This window comes from Telmatherina bonti (assembly GCF_933228915.1).
Source record: "Telmatherina bonti genome assembly, chromosome: 18".
Lineage (NCBI taxonomy): Eukaryota > Metazoa > Chordata > Actinopteri > Atheriniformes > Telmatherinidae > Telmatherina > Telmatherina bonti.
The window spans coordinates 15,248,144-15,260,587 of NC_136616.1; the positions used below are offsets into that span (position 1 = coordinate 15,248,144).

The window sequence follows — 12,444 nt, forward strand, 5'->3', positions numbered from 1 at the left end:
AGAAACCTCTGGAAGTAAAAAGTGATGCCTATGTGGAAGTGCGTAAAATTGTGACTCACTCCTCATCCGCTAGGGGCTCAGAAACAGCAAATCCCCATTGACTCTCATTTTAAAAAGGCCAACTTCACAGCAGAAACAAACATTTTTACAGCCTGATTGAAAACAAAAAACAAAAAAAAACGATTTCATAGGTCAGGTTTAACTTTATTGTAACTGTAGGGGGAGTGATTTTATTTTTTTCATGTAACTCATCTGTTTAAAAGTAATTTCATTTCATAATTCAGCCTAATTAGGGGTATGTCTTTTTAATTGACAAGTACCCAATATCCCACTACAGAGGCTCTATCCATTTGTAGAAATCAAATCCTTGTGAAAAATCAAGTGAGCCCATTACTTCCTCTTGTCACTACAGCCTCCCTTTTGATGCACTAACTTGCTCTTTCTCATTGATAGACCCGATAGTCAGATCAACATGTTAAATCAGCCACAAAGCAAATAAAACAAAGACAAATGAGATCTGGTAATAATGTTGAGACAGAAGTACACTAGATGTTCTAGATGTTCTGCACAGTTGATTGTCAGTTCGGTGTGTACAGGCTGTGAAGCTTTTCCTCCAACACGGAGGATAGACATTCAGGTGTAAACAAGTTGCAATATGCCTTTCTAGATGGATTATGTCATGTTGTATGTTCTTGGAGTCATACTAGGGTCAGTTTGGGTCATTTTTGTGTACCTTTCATGAAATAAGTAACAACTAAAACAAACCTTTATGCCCCAGAGATGGAAACCTTTCTTGATAATAGGGCGGGGTGATATATCGAATATACTGGAGATATCGTGGCTAGTCCCCTGTGGGATATAGGAAATGTCTATATTTGTCATATTCGAGTAACCTGTTGTCACGCAGTTGTTTTTAGCTGTGGGCGGGTTTTCTCCCTCCTCCTCGACTCTCTACACCGCTTTGCTCAGAGAGTTAAAGCAAGCGCACTTAGTTGCCTACATAACGTGAGCTATGTGCTACATCATGAGAGGCAGCGTGTAGCAGCTTTTCTAGCAGAGAACTGTGGTAGCGGTAGCAGCGCGAGTTACAAAAAATGGCGGAGGAAGAATTTGTTTTGAAGAAAAATAGTACAAGATCCATCATCTGGCGGTGGTTTGAATACCGGAGAGAGGATGTTGACCAAACAACTGTCGTATGCGAAGTATGTCGCAAAAGTGTCGCCACAAAAGGTAGTAGTACCACAAATTTAAAATTACATGTTTCTGCTACTGCTTAACTGTTCAATAAATACAGTTTTGATCAATTTGCTTAGTTACAATTTCATCCTTTTGGCATGAATGTTTAAAATCAGCTTATCTTAATGCAGTTTGAACAATTATGTTTTAAAGTCGACACAAAGTCATCTTACTGATGTGATTGTATGCACCAAAGCATTAATTCAAGGCTAAGGTAAGTATCGAGATATATATTGTATATCGTGACATGGCATAAAAATATTGGGACACGACTAAAAGGGTCATATCGCCCAGCCCTACTAGATAATATATACACTGTACATAGGTGTGAGCTGCTGGGAGACACATTTTAAATAGTTATTGCCTCCTAATCGTTGCCCTTAAAGAATTTAAAGTAAAGGTGCAGTCACATCAGCCTTTTTATATAAATCAAACTCTGTTTGCTCTGCAAGTCTGCTTCATTTAGGGTTTTGTGAGTGCACAAATTGTACTAAGTTTGGTATTGTCTGATTTATCTTTAACTTACACTACAATGATTAAAACACTTTAGGAACGCAAGGAATAAAAACCCTAAAAACTGCTTTTCCATAAGAGCTTGATTGAGTGTGTTCTTGTCTCAACTGACTTGAACTGGCTTCAATATAAGCCTTGCAAACAGAACATAAATTTTGTCTTGGATTTGTCCGAATTGACTTCAGACCTTAAACTTATACCTAAAGACTTAAATCAAAACTGCTTTGGGTTAGCCATAAAACTTGAGGCTTGACTTGTCTTGATAGGCCAAAAAAATTGACTTGAAATTGTTACTTATAAGGCCTATAAAAATAGAAAAAACTCTCACAGCACCAGAGAACGACTTTCACCAAAACAGTTAAGATTTCCCTCAGCATAATTCTTGCATAGGACAACTGATCCTGTTTCTGATTACACAGCCATGTGTGTGTTCGGCAGTGTATTTGCAGCTTAGAACTCACACAGGCATGCTGCTGGAGTTTGTGCAGGAGGTGCTTGGCAGGTACGAAGTAGTCCAGGAGGTAACGAAGACTGTCATGTTGATATGTTGATTCCAGGACTGAGAAAACCTGGAGAGGCAGTGCAGGATTGAGTAAAGACTTCAAATAAATTACAAATAAACTCCTCATGAACCGAAAGCAACCTTTGTTAGAGGCTTAAGAAATGTATCTTTGAGTATACAGACCAGCAATCACTAAATCTGGACCTCTGTCCAGCTGGCCAGTGTCCTAATAGGCTGCTGGGTTCATTCAACTCGAGTCAGATGTGTTGGAGCAAGGACACACTGAAAAACTTCAGGACAGTGTCCCAAAGGTTCCAGATTTGGTGGTCCCTAATTCCTGATTGACTGAGACTGTGTTTCATTTGCCCATGAGTGCAAGTTTCCTTCACAAGACTGTGTAATCTGATATTATGGTAAGGAAATGACAAGGCTGGCACATTTAATCTTGCATAACTATGACTCAAATGCAGAAATCATGGGCTGTGTTTGGTAAAACAAGCCAATCTGAACCACTGGTTGGAGGAAAAAGGTTTGGCCATAATTGACCACGTGGCTAGAACTTGTTTTTGTTGGCTTTCAGCAGGAGTTAATATTTCAGGAAGCCATGTTATCTGCACAAAACATGGCTTTTACCATGTTTCTTGCTGCAAATGTGTGCGTCAGAAAAAAATGTGCATGGGTGTGTGATATACCTGGGATAAGAGGGGTGGTGCCGTGCTCTCAAAAGGAGGGTAAAGGGATGAGAGGGCCCCCTGCACACAGTCTTCCATTGCCTCCGAACCCTAAAATAGACAAAGACAGTAAGAAAGGGTTAATCCATAACCGGACACTGAATCAACTCTAATGTCTGTGTTTGTGTTTAACAGCCGGCTTGTCTCAATTTTTGCTGACAGACACACATACAAATATACACACGTACTCCACTTTCAACTTCCTGCTTTATGGTCTGGGGAGTGTCAAACATTTCCTCCAAGGGCCAGCAAACGCAGGAGCCCCCAGAACAAAAGAGAGTGTTAACTCTCTAATATGAACACATGCATGCACAGCTGCAAGCACACACACACACACACACACACACACACACACACACACACACATCATAAGACTGGGCAAGCCTGTGAGGTGGAGGGTGACAGAGCAGAGCAACGCTGAGTGTTTATTTTTCTACACAGCCTGTTGGCATGGCAACCTGTAACTTTTCCCTCTCCCTACATTTCCCCTCAGACCTTCCATCAGGCCCTTTCCTTGTTTTTCTCAGTTTCGTCCTCATCTACTGGCCTCTTTTTTTTTCACCCCTCATCGCCATTTTTTTTCCACCTCCAATGTTTTACTACCATCCAACTCTCTGGATGTCATCTGACAACAATTACATCTGGATTCCTCAGCGCATTGTGCTGAATAACTACAGCAACCAAGGGGATAGACCAAGAACGATTGGTTAAAAAAGAAAAAGACTCATGGATAAGTATGGAAAAAGTAGTGAGCGGCTAGCTGAGAGAGCCAGGAATGAATGGGCTGAAGGTGGTGTGGGGCCATTTACGGTGGAGGAACCGGGTTCAACAGTATTAAGAGTTATTTTTTTGGATTTGTTTTTACATACAGAAGGGAGTTGAGGTTAGCCACAAAGGAGGACAGCGCAGGCTTTGCAAATAGGAAAGTATTGCAAACAAGCTTTAGTTTTTATGTGGCTGCCTTCTTGCACAACGTTCAGCAGAAGAGCAAGTTCGTGACAAAATGTCAAATCTTTTATGGAATTGTTTTTGTCAGATTCACTTGAGAAAAGTAAAGAAATTGCAAAGATAGTGGTAACTTGAAGCTTCTTGCTGAAAATCAAAGAGGAGGCAGTAAAACTCTAGTGTGAGACGTGCCCTGTTGAGGTTACACATAACAGATAAAACACTGTTTCCTACCAGCCATACTGGCTGTAAAGCAAATGGTCCCAAGAGTGGACTAACATTGCGGTTATTTCTCCAAAGTAAACAGGAATTTTGACAGGAGCAAACGCTTGGATCTTATGTAATAGAAAATTAAGGTGAACTACAGAGATTGGGCTGAACACTCAAAAGTAAGCTTATTTCTTTGGTTTTCAGACAAGAGAAAATCATCCATCCACACTACAAGAAAAAAAGGTTAAAAAAAATGCTCATAATAGTGTCTTTAAAGATCTATAATTCCTGTGTACAAGCAAAGGCACATTGGTGTATAAACTATGGTCAATAAAAGTCTGCCAGAGAACATATTGTAAACAGTGCAGAGGTAGTAAAAGAGGTTTATACAGCCTTATTGCTCACTGACAGAACACAGTGAGTAGAGTAAAAGCACAGCAGGGGGTTGGGGGATTGCAAGGAAAGCCAGCAGGAACTTCCTTTTAGACTCAAGTCTCATAAAGCATCCAACAGAAGGTGAGCTAATGCAACACTTAATTGAATTAAAAACATGACAATGGACTCTGATGTTGTTTCATTGCCCTTTTGCCATCTTTTCTCCAAGACTATATTTTTATACATTGCCAGACTGAGTTCATTGTGTCTTTGCAAAACCTCTGTACTTAAAATACTCTAAAGACTGCCACCATGACTTCATCTGGCTAACAAAGCCTCTTAGGGTCAAGTATGCTACTTGTGCTGGATTATCTAGACACAGGGCCGTGTCCAATGTATCACTGATGAAGATATACTGCAAGCAATCATGCAAAAATGAAAAAATACTTTCCCTCAACAAACTTGTATCAGTTTATCATGCAAAAGTCATCCGGTATCCAGCAGGATGTTCGATTAAATAACTACGGACTCAGATGAGCAAGAACACATGATATGTTACATCATGTCATCTAAAAACAAACTAACCCAAAATGCAGAAATATTGTGTGGAAAACCAAGGACACTTATTTCAATATCTTGTAGATCCACTTTTAGCAGTTAGTCAACGCAGTCATCTTTGTTATGACATTATCAGTCATATACCACGGTGAAGGAAGTTTGCGCTCTCCTTTACAATGCTGCTTTATTCTACTGAGATTGGCAGACATTTATTGATTTCTTAAGGTATTACCACAATATTCCTATGAGACTGAAGTCTGGATGTTGCTTCATTGCAACAAGCTTCATAACAAAAACAACAACCTTTTTACCATTTCTTTGGACGGTTAATATGAAGTCTTTTGCTAAGTGCTGTTTGGTACACATCTTTGGTCTCATCTTTCCAAAGTACAGAAGTCTTGTAGTCTGTTCAGATGAACATTTGCAGATCTTCTTTTTAGAAATAATGAAGTGGCTTTTCTTTCTAAACAAGTCATGTTAAATCAGAAAAACTGGTAGAATGGTTCCCGTCACTGTAGCTTACTTTGTGAGCTAGCTAGCTTGCAACAATATTTAGCTTGGATGTATCATGTGCTATTGTATGCCACCAGCAACTTTTCCTCCATTTTTTTTCGCAACAGACCAAATCTCTTTGTGTTCACATGTCTGTGCACACAACATTTCACAGGATACACCAGTGTTGACATTCAAAGAATTGAATTTTTTTCTGGAAGCACAAACATTCAGATACACTGGAAGCTAATGGAGGAAAAGAGTGATGCTTCTTATCTAACACGCTGAACTGTCAAATCAATGCAATATATAAATGTTGCCTATTTTCCAGTTAATCCTTAACAACATAAAAATGAACAATTATGTTTTCTTTGAATTAGCTCGACGCATACAGTGCTAGTACTTCTACCAAAATTGTCAATATTGACACAACGAATGGCACAAGGAGGTACTGATGTAACCTATAAATGAAAGAATTTGTCAGTAAGAATGAGACTTTATACAAAACCCAGTGTTTCACTGTCTACACGTGTAATTTGGTTACTTTTCAATAAAAGACAATGTTTTCCAGTCATTCTTTAGATGACCATACACTGCCTGCATGTAACTGAGCATGATATTGTCGCTGAAATAAAAAGGAGGGTCTATATAATGCAATTTTTTCTAGGAATTCATCATGTCCCTGAGAACTTTGCAGCAATTATCACAAAATTAAATTAAACAAAGCCAAAATAGGTACTTGTTTCTTTAAAGGTCAACCTTTTTTGATCATAATGGTCTCTTTCAATTCTCTCAGTTATGAAATACACTACCTGTCAAAAGTTTGGACACACTTTCCCATTGAATTTAACAGAAAAGTGTGTCCAAACCTTTGACTGGTAGAGTAGTTTACCATTTTTACCTTGTTGACGGACTTTGCCTGACTTTACCTCTAAAAATGCTCTGTAGCTGCAGATAGTTTTATCCTTGTAGCTTTTACCAATCTTAACAGCAGAGATACAGACAAACAAAACAGCTTACAAAGAAGCATAATAATTTATCTTAGGCATGCTGGGCATGCACAAATAGCCTTGACAACAGAAGGTCACGAGTATGAGTAAGTTAAAGGATAATCAAACCAGTGCATACCTTTCTAATATACTTTGCTGTCTTGCACATGAGATGTCTTAAGAGTCAAACTATTGGGTTTACAAAAGAATACAGAAATCCCAGCTGGTGCAGCAGCTTCAGATGCAAGTATTAGAGCTTCAAAACTTCAAACTGATATAAGACAAGTCACTTATTTTGTCCTGTTGGAGTTTGTACTGGTAATTTGCAGCATGTGTGTTTTAGCATGGCAATGAAGGCTGCCTATCAAGTTCCCCTACCATGTTTGCATGAGTTCATTCTTGCATCAGGTTTCCTTTCTTTAGATGAAAATAGAAGAAACACGTTCTCTTCTGCTAAAAGAGAACAATAGAGAGACACAAAGAAATACCTAGAAAAGAGAAAACTGAAAAGGTTTGATCAAGACAATAACAGGGAAGCCAATCAAGCAGAGAAATCTCCGTTGAGTAAGTTGAGAAACAGACTGGGAAAGTCTGAAAGAGACACTTACAAAACCAGACAGATTTACAGAGACCGAGAGCTCAGACAGAAAGAAGAAAAAAGAGAGAAGAAAGGAGGAGGAGGCTGACCAGCGGGAGAGATCGATGGGAAACAAGAGCAGCAGCAACCATGATGAAAACCAGATGGACATGGAGGACAGAGAAAGAGAGGAAAAGCAATGGAGCTGAGAGGATTTTGCAGAATGTGGAACTGATAGAGGACGACATGATTAGGAGAAAAAGGAGAAAGGCACTGACTGGGAAAGAGGGGAAAGCAGAAAAACAGAGTGGAAGTGGAGGGATTAAAGAAGGGGGGAAAGGCAAATAGGAGTGGGCTGACACTGACTTCCTTTCCTAAATCAGCCTTTAATCTAAGTAATCTAAAGGTCCTGCTGGATTTTTTTTTACTCTAGTACTTATTTTAGACAAATCTTGAAACTTTCTCAATTCCTGATTTCCATAATTGCAACAAAGACAATGAGAAATGTGACACTGAGCACAGCAATTTGTCACAGTTACTGCTTTTCTTTGTGTCTAACAGTTCCTCAGTTAAAAGCTCCAAGTCACGTTGACTTCACCAAGGAGAAGCAGCTTTTCTGCTTTTCCCCTTGTTATTGTGTAGGTGGTGCACCCTCATAAATTTGCTTAAATCCCTGTGGTCCATTGAACAGAGCTGCGGTGTGCTGAGAGTTTCCGTTTGTTGAACCCTGACCCAAGCTGACCTTTAGAGATCGGCCAATCTCCTTCGACCAGTGCCTAGAGTTAAATATGAGTTCACTATGCATGAATAAACTGGCCTGGCCAATTTAGGACCAAAAGCATCACACATACCAGATTCATGGTTGAGATCTGATAATATGTCAACAATTTAGCAATGCATTTCATATGTGCAAGATATGGGGAATCAAATATCAGAGCATTCTGACCCCGACTGTTCATAAAGTGCTGCTTTGTCAGAATCTCTCTGCATCACTAATCAGCATTTTTTTCTTGCTCCTTTCCATCACCATGTGGTAAGATATTTTTGAAAGGTGGTATTCTCTGTGTAAACTTTTAAAGGCAATTTCTTCCAACCCAAACTGTAATCTATTCTTAAATGAAGGCTTGTCATGTTGCTCCAAAATGTAACAAGGAAACTGTGTTGCCAAAACCAAACTAAGCAGTTGGTGAAACAGTGAGCGAAACTTAAATTTTAACTTAATGAGTTTTAAGTTCTTGCTTGTTATTTCTATGTGGTTTAATATGTGGATAAATAGTGTTGACACAACATTTGCTAAGGCTTTTTAGTTCGTAAAATTGAAAAACAGAGCATGGGTATACCACATGCAATAAAAAAAAAAAAGACTGTCACAATTACCATATAACCAAGTTTGTGTCAAAATTTAAATAATATTTTAAACTTTGTTACAGCAGCACACAGCAACATGTTTTGCAAGTTCACTTCTTCAGGGAGTAACTTAAAACAGATTTCAGATATCACATTTTTTACCCCCTGTGCAATGACTTTGCAAAAATAAAATCACATTTATGATGCTGTTTTAATTCAAAATAATGAAAGGGTATGAGCTAGCGTTAGCTTGTTTGAGCTAGTGTTAGCTTGTTTGAGCTAGCATTAGCTTGTTTAAGCTAGCATGGAGATAGCCATGCCTCTGCCTAACAACAAGTTAAAACAACTATTACTTTTTAAAGAGGAAATCATTCAGAAGTATCACTTTGCCAATAACATTTCTGTCACAGTGACTTAATGTCTGTTAAAAAATAAATACAGCTGAAATACAAAGATAACGTATGCAACTAGCACGCACACCAGACTTCCTTTTAGCAAGAATGTTAAGAAATAAGACCATAGCTGTCTTTGATTGCCCAAATTATTATCTAACTTCTCATTTACTACACAGGTCTACACCATATAGTGTACTCTTTCTGTTGGCGATTTGGACACGACGCCAGCTTTCTCCTCGTTGCAGATCACATGACTAACGGCTGTCACACCAAAAACTTAAAGTGGTCAAAATGCCTCAACTGACATTGTGTCATGACACATTTTTATTTTTTTTAATTAATATTTATGTTATTGTTTTACTTTCTGTGACACTTTCACCAATCACTGTGTGAACTGTTAGCTTGTCTAGCAGGCACAACAGTCTGTTTTTATCCCCCCCCCCCCCCCCGTATGTCTCCTACTGTTTTCATCAACACACTCCCACATCGACATTTAAGAGCATGTTATTCTCAAACTGAATAATCTCTGCTCTTCTTGTTGTTCTGATGTGAAGTTCCTTTGCAGCTCCTCAGGGATATGTCTGTATTTTTAGCTAGAACATGCCCCACTCAGCTTTGCTTAATTGGTAACTGTTGTTTGCTTTGAACTAGCATGCATACAGTAGGCTGCACTGCCATACTGGTGAGGCTAAACCAAAACACTGAGCTATAACTTGCTAAAACATTGAACAAAAAGGAACTGTGGAGTCAGATCTATTGTTCTTCATACAACCACATGCCTGCTTCTGAGCTGAACAGTAGCTATCCCTGCTCTGCCTGCACTGTACATGTCAGAGGCTGCAGACAATTGCAGGAAAAGCAAGATTCCTGTGATTGACAACATGATTCTGATCCCGTCTGGCTTGTTATCTCCACCTCTGTGGGCGAAATTGCTTGCCCTGTTTTTCATAACACCATTCTCTAGCTAGACTCAGACACTGGTACGTCCCTTTAGCTTCAAAAGTTTTCCATATGTGTGGAATGGAAATACCCTGTGCCACACATACTTAGCAAAGGCGTGCTGTTGTGTGCATGTTTTTTTTTAGCTCGTCTGTGTGTGAATGCAGAATACCCTGCTGGTGCATATTAACACCTATGTGCGCAGAAGCCATGTTGGTGTCTGAGTGGGTTTGTATGTGCACAATAACTCATCTACTGAAGGAATCACGCTTTGTTAAAGTGTTACCTGAGCCTGCATCTGGTGGAAAACTCTTTTTCTCTCTATTTGTGACTTTGCTGTGACTCTTTGTGTTTTTGTGTCCACATCTGTTACTGATTTCCATTTGAAGCTTTCCAAACTGGGCACAGGGAGGGATGAAACTGTGCAGCACATGTTCTTCCCTCTCTTAAGTCCATGCCATCCCTTGTTCCCCTTTCTCCTTCTTTTTTTTCTATCCCTTCTTTCCCTTTTCTCACCGATCCAATGTGGAAAATGCGGCATCACCGAAACCACCGTTGCAGCCGTCCAAGTCTCCTAAAATAAAAAAAAGTAACCCTACCCTTCTCTTTTATTCTACTCTTTCACTCTCCAGCTCTCCCTTTCTCCCCCTTTCCTCTCCTGCCACACTGCTCTACCCTGCAGAAGCTGGAATATGATCATGATCTTTCTGTTCTCATTTCTTTTTCTCTTAAATTAATTTAGGCTCTTCCATATTAGCATGTGCCTGCCATCTTGCAGCCTCTGTGTGCCACTGATCAGACCATAAGTGGGCGGGGAATGTCAACAAAATCCCAAGAGATGCAACAGAGGGCTCTTTTACTTACTTCTGCAAGTCGGCCACAAAAATCAGCGGCGTCACACAACTGAAACTCTGCCACAATTTACAGCCTGTGGGATTTGACAACTTTGCTGGCAGAGTTAGAACTGATGAGTTATCTTCATCTCACATAAAACACGGGTCTTTCTGAGCTGTGAGAGATTAAAGCATATGTGGGGATTTAGGCACATTTAACGCAGTCTGGCTGACAAAACAGGTAACAAGAACCTGGAGGAAATGTTTAGTTCAACAGTTTCCTCTCAGAGAAGTGACTTTATCTTGAACATTTTCAATACAAACTTGCCTTAAAAGCTGTGGACTTACCATGACTTCAGTCAGGAATTCCTACATAGGGTTAGGGTTCGCTCCTCAGCTCCTTTCCTGGCTCCGCTTCCTCTCCACATTCTCCATAAAAGTTTCTCTTCTCACTTCTGATCAGCCTTCATCGGATTTCATCTCCAGTTTAGATCATCCTCCCCTTTCTTCTGTTTTTCCTTTTTTCTAAATTTTTTTTAAAAAAATCTGCATGTAAATCAAACACTAGTCTTCCTCCTCTCTTCTCCTCAACAGCCTCTGTTGTGTTTCCCAGCCTGGGAATGTCCAAGCTCCCTCCTTTTTTTTCTTTTCCCCTCCTCTCTTCGGCAGTCCCACACACTCCCCCCCCCCCCCTTCACCTAACAGAAGCAGTACAGTCCCTCTTCACTCTCAAACTTTCCATTTTTTTTTAACTTCCCTCAACTTTTTCTCAAATGAATAGACAATGAAAAGCGCTACCCCACCCAGCCTGCGACTCCAAAGAAACCTCTAACGTTTTACTGTCAGACTATATTGACGCAGTCACACATTATTTATCCTTAACAAGAGATAGTTAACTTGGTTTGCAATTAAACTTCATTTTATAATAAGAACTACATCAGTATTTCATTTTGCTTAAATATAAAAGCTAAACTTAGCTGCTTGTATTTGTTTTCTAGTCACTTTGCATCTCTTAATGGTCACAATGCACCAATTCTTGTTGTCATTTGAAGTCATTTGTTTCTTTCTTGGGTGTTTATGTTGATATTATATATATTATAAACTTGTTTGTGCCATTTATTTGTTATTTTTTATGTTACTTTTTCTTTAAAAAACTCCTTTTATCTGAATTCTGGAGTAGTTTTGTACATCTATTTGTATTACTATAAAAATGTTTTGTCTTTTGTTTTTGTTGTGTTTTAAAGCCATTAACTGTATTTATCAAAACTTCTTGTTGTTTATATTGAATTTAAGCTTTCTTTTTATTGTTTTCTGTGTCTTTAGTTATGTTACATTATTCTATAGTTGTCATTTCTGTCATTGTTTGAGATCATTTTGTGTTTCTCATAGTTCTTATCTATATGGATGCCTGTTGTTTTCTTTTCTTTTACACCACATTGTAGTCATTTTAATTGATCTATCATTGTTTATCCAAAAGTCTTCCATGCCATATTTTAAAGGTGGAAGTCACAGGACTCTACCATTTTTTAGCTGCTTTCTGTTTTCTCTAAAACTTCAGCATTTCTGCTTTGGTGAATAAATTCAACCTGAACAGTAACACTACTACTTCACGCTTCTTTGAATATCTAAGCATTTACCTGCCGTGTGTTTGGTAGAGCAAATGTTTCATGACTATCAGAAATCCCATCACACATAAGTGAAAATAAACCTGATTGATTCATCTCTGCCACTTGGTTCAGGTATGTAATACAAATAGTAATAACACCATTTTGTTATTTGGGTTCGGGTTATTTTCTACCATT

At 38.9% G+C, this 12,444-nt stretch overlaps 1 protein-coding gene across 1 annotated transcript in view; it reads right to left on the reverse strand.

The window, feature by feature from the left end:
• The window catches only part of arhgef40 (Rho guanine nucleotide exchange factor (GEF) 40), a gene marked incomplete at its 3' end in the record, with an annotated part of 45,703 nt that extends 34,618 nt beyond the window's left edge, over positions 1 to 11,085 (reverse strand). Inside the window, exons 1-3 of the mRNA XM_079257752.1 lie at positions 10,991 to 11,085; positions 2,944 to 3,033; positions 2,211 to 2,318 (exon numbers count right to left, since the gene is read on the reverse strand). Coding sequence (XP_079113878.1) covers positions 2,211 to 2,318; positions 2,944 to 3,033; positions 10,991 to 10,993 — 201 coding nt within the window. The 5' untranslated portion in view covers positions 10,994 to 11,085. The remainder of the gene's footprint in view (positions 1 to 2,210; positions 2,319 to 2,943; positions 3,034 to 10,990) is intronic.
• Between the last annotated feature and the right edge of the window lie 1,359 nt (positions 11,086 to 12,444).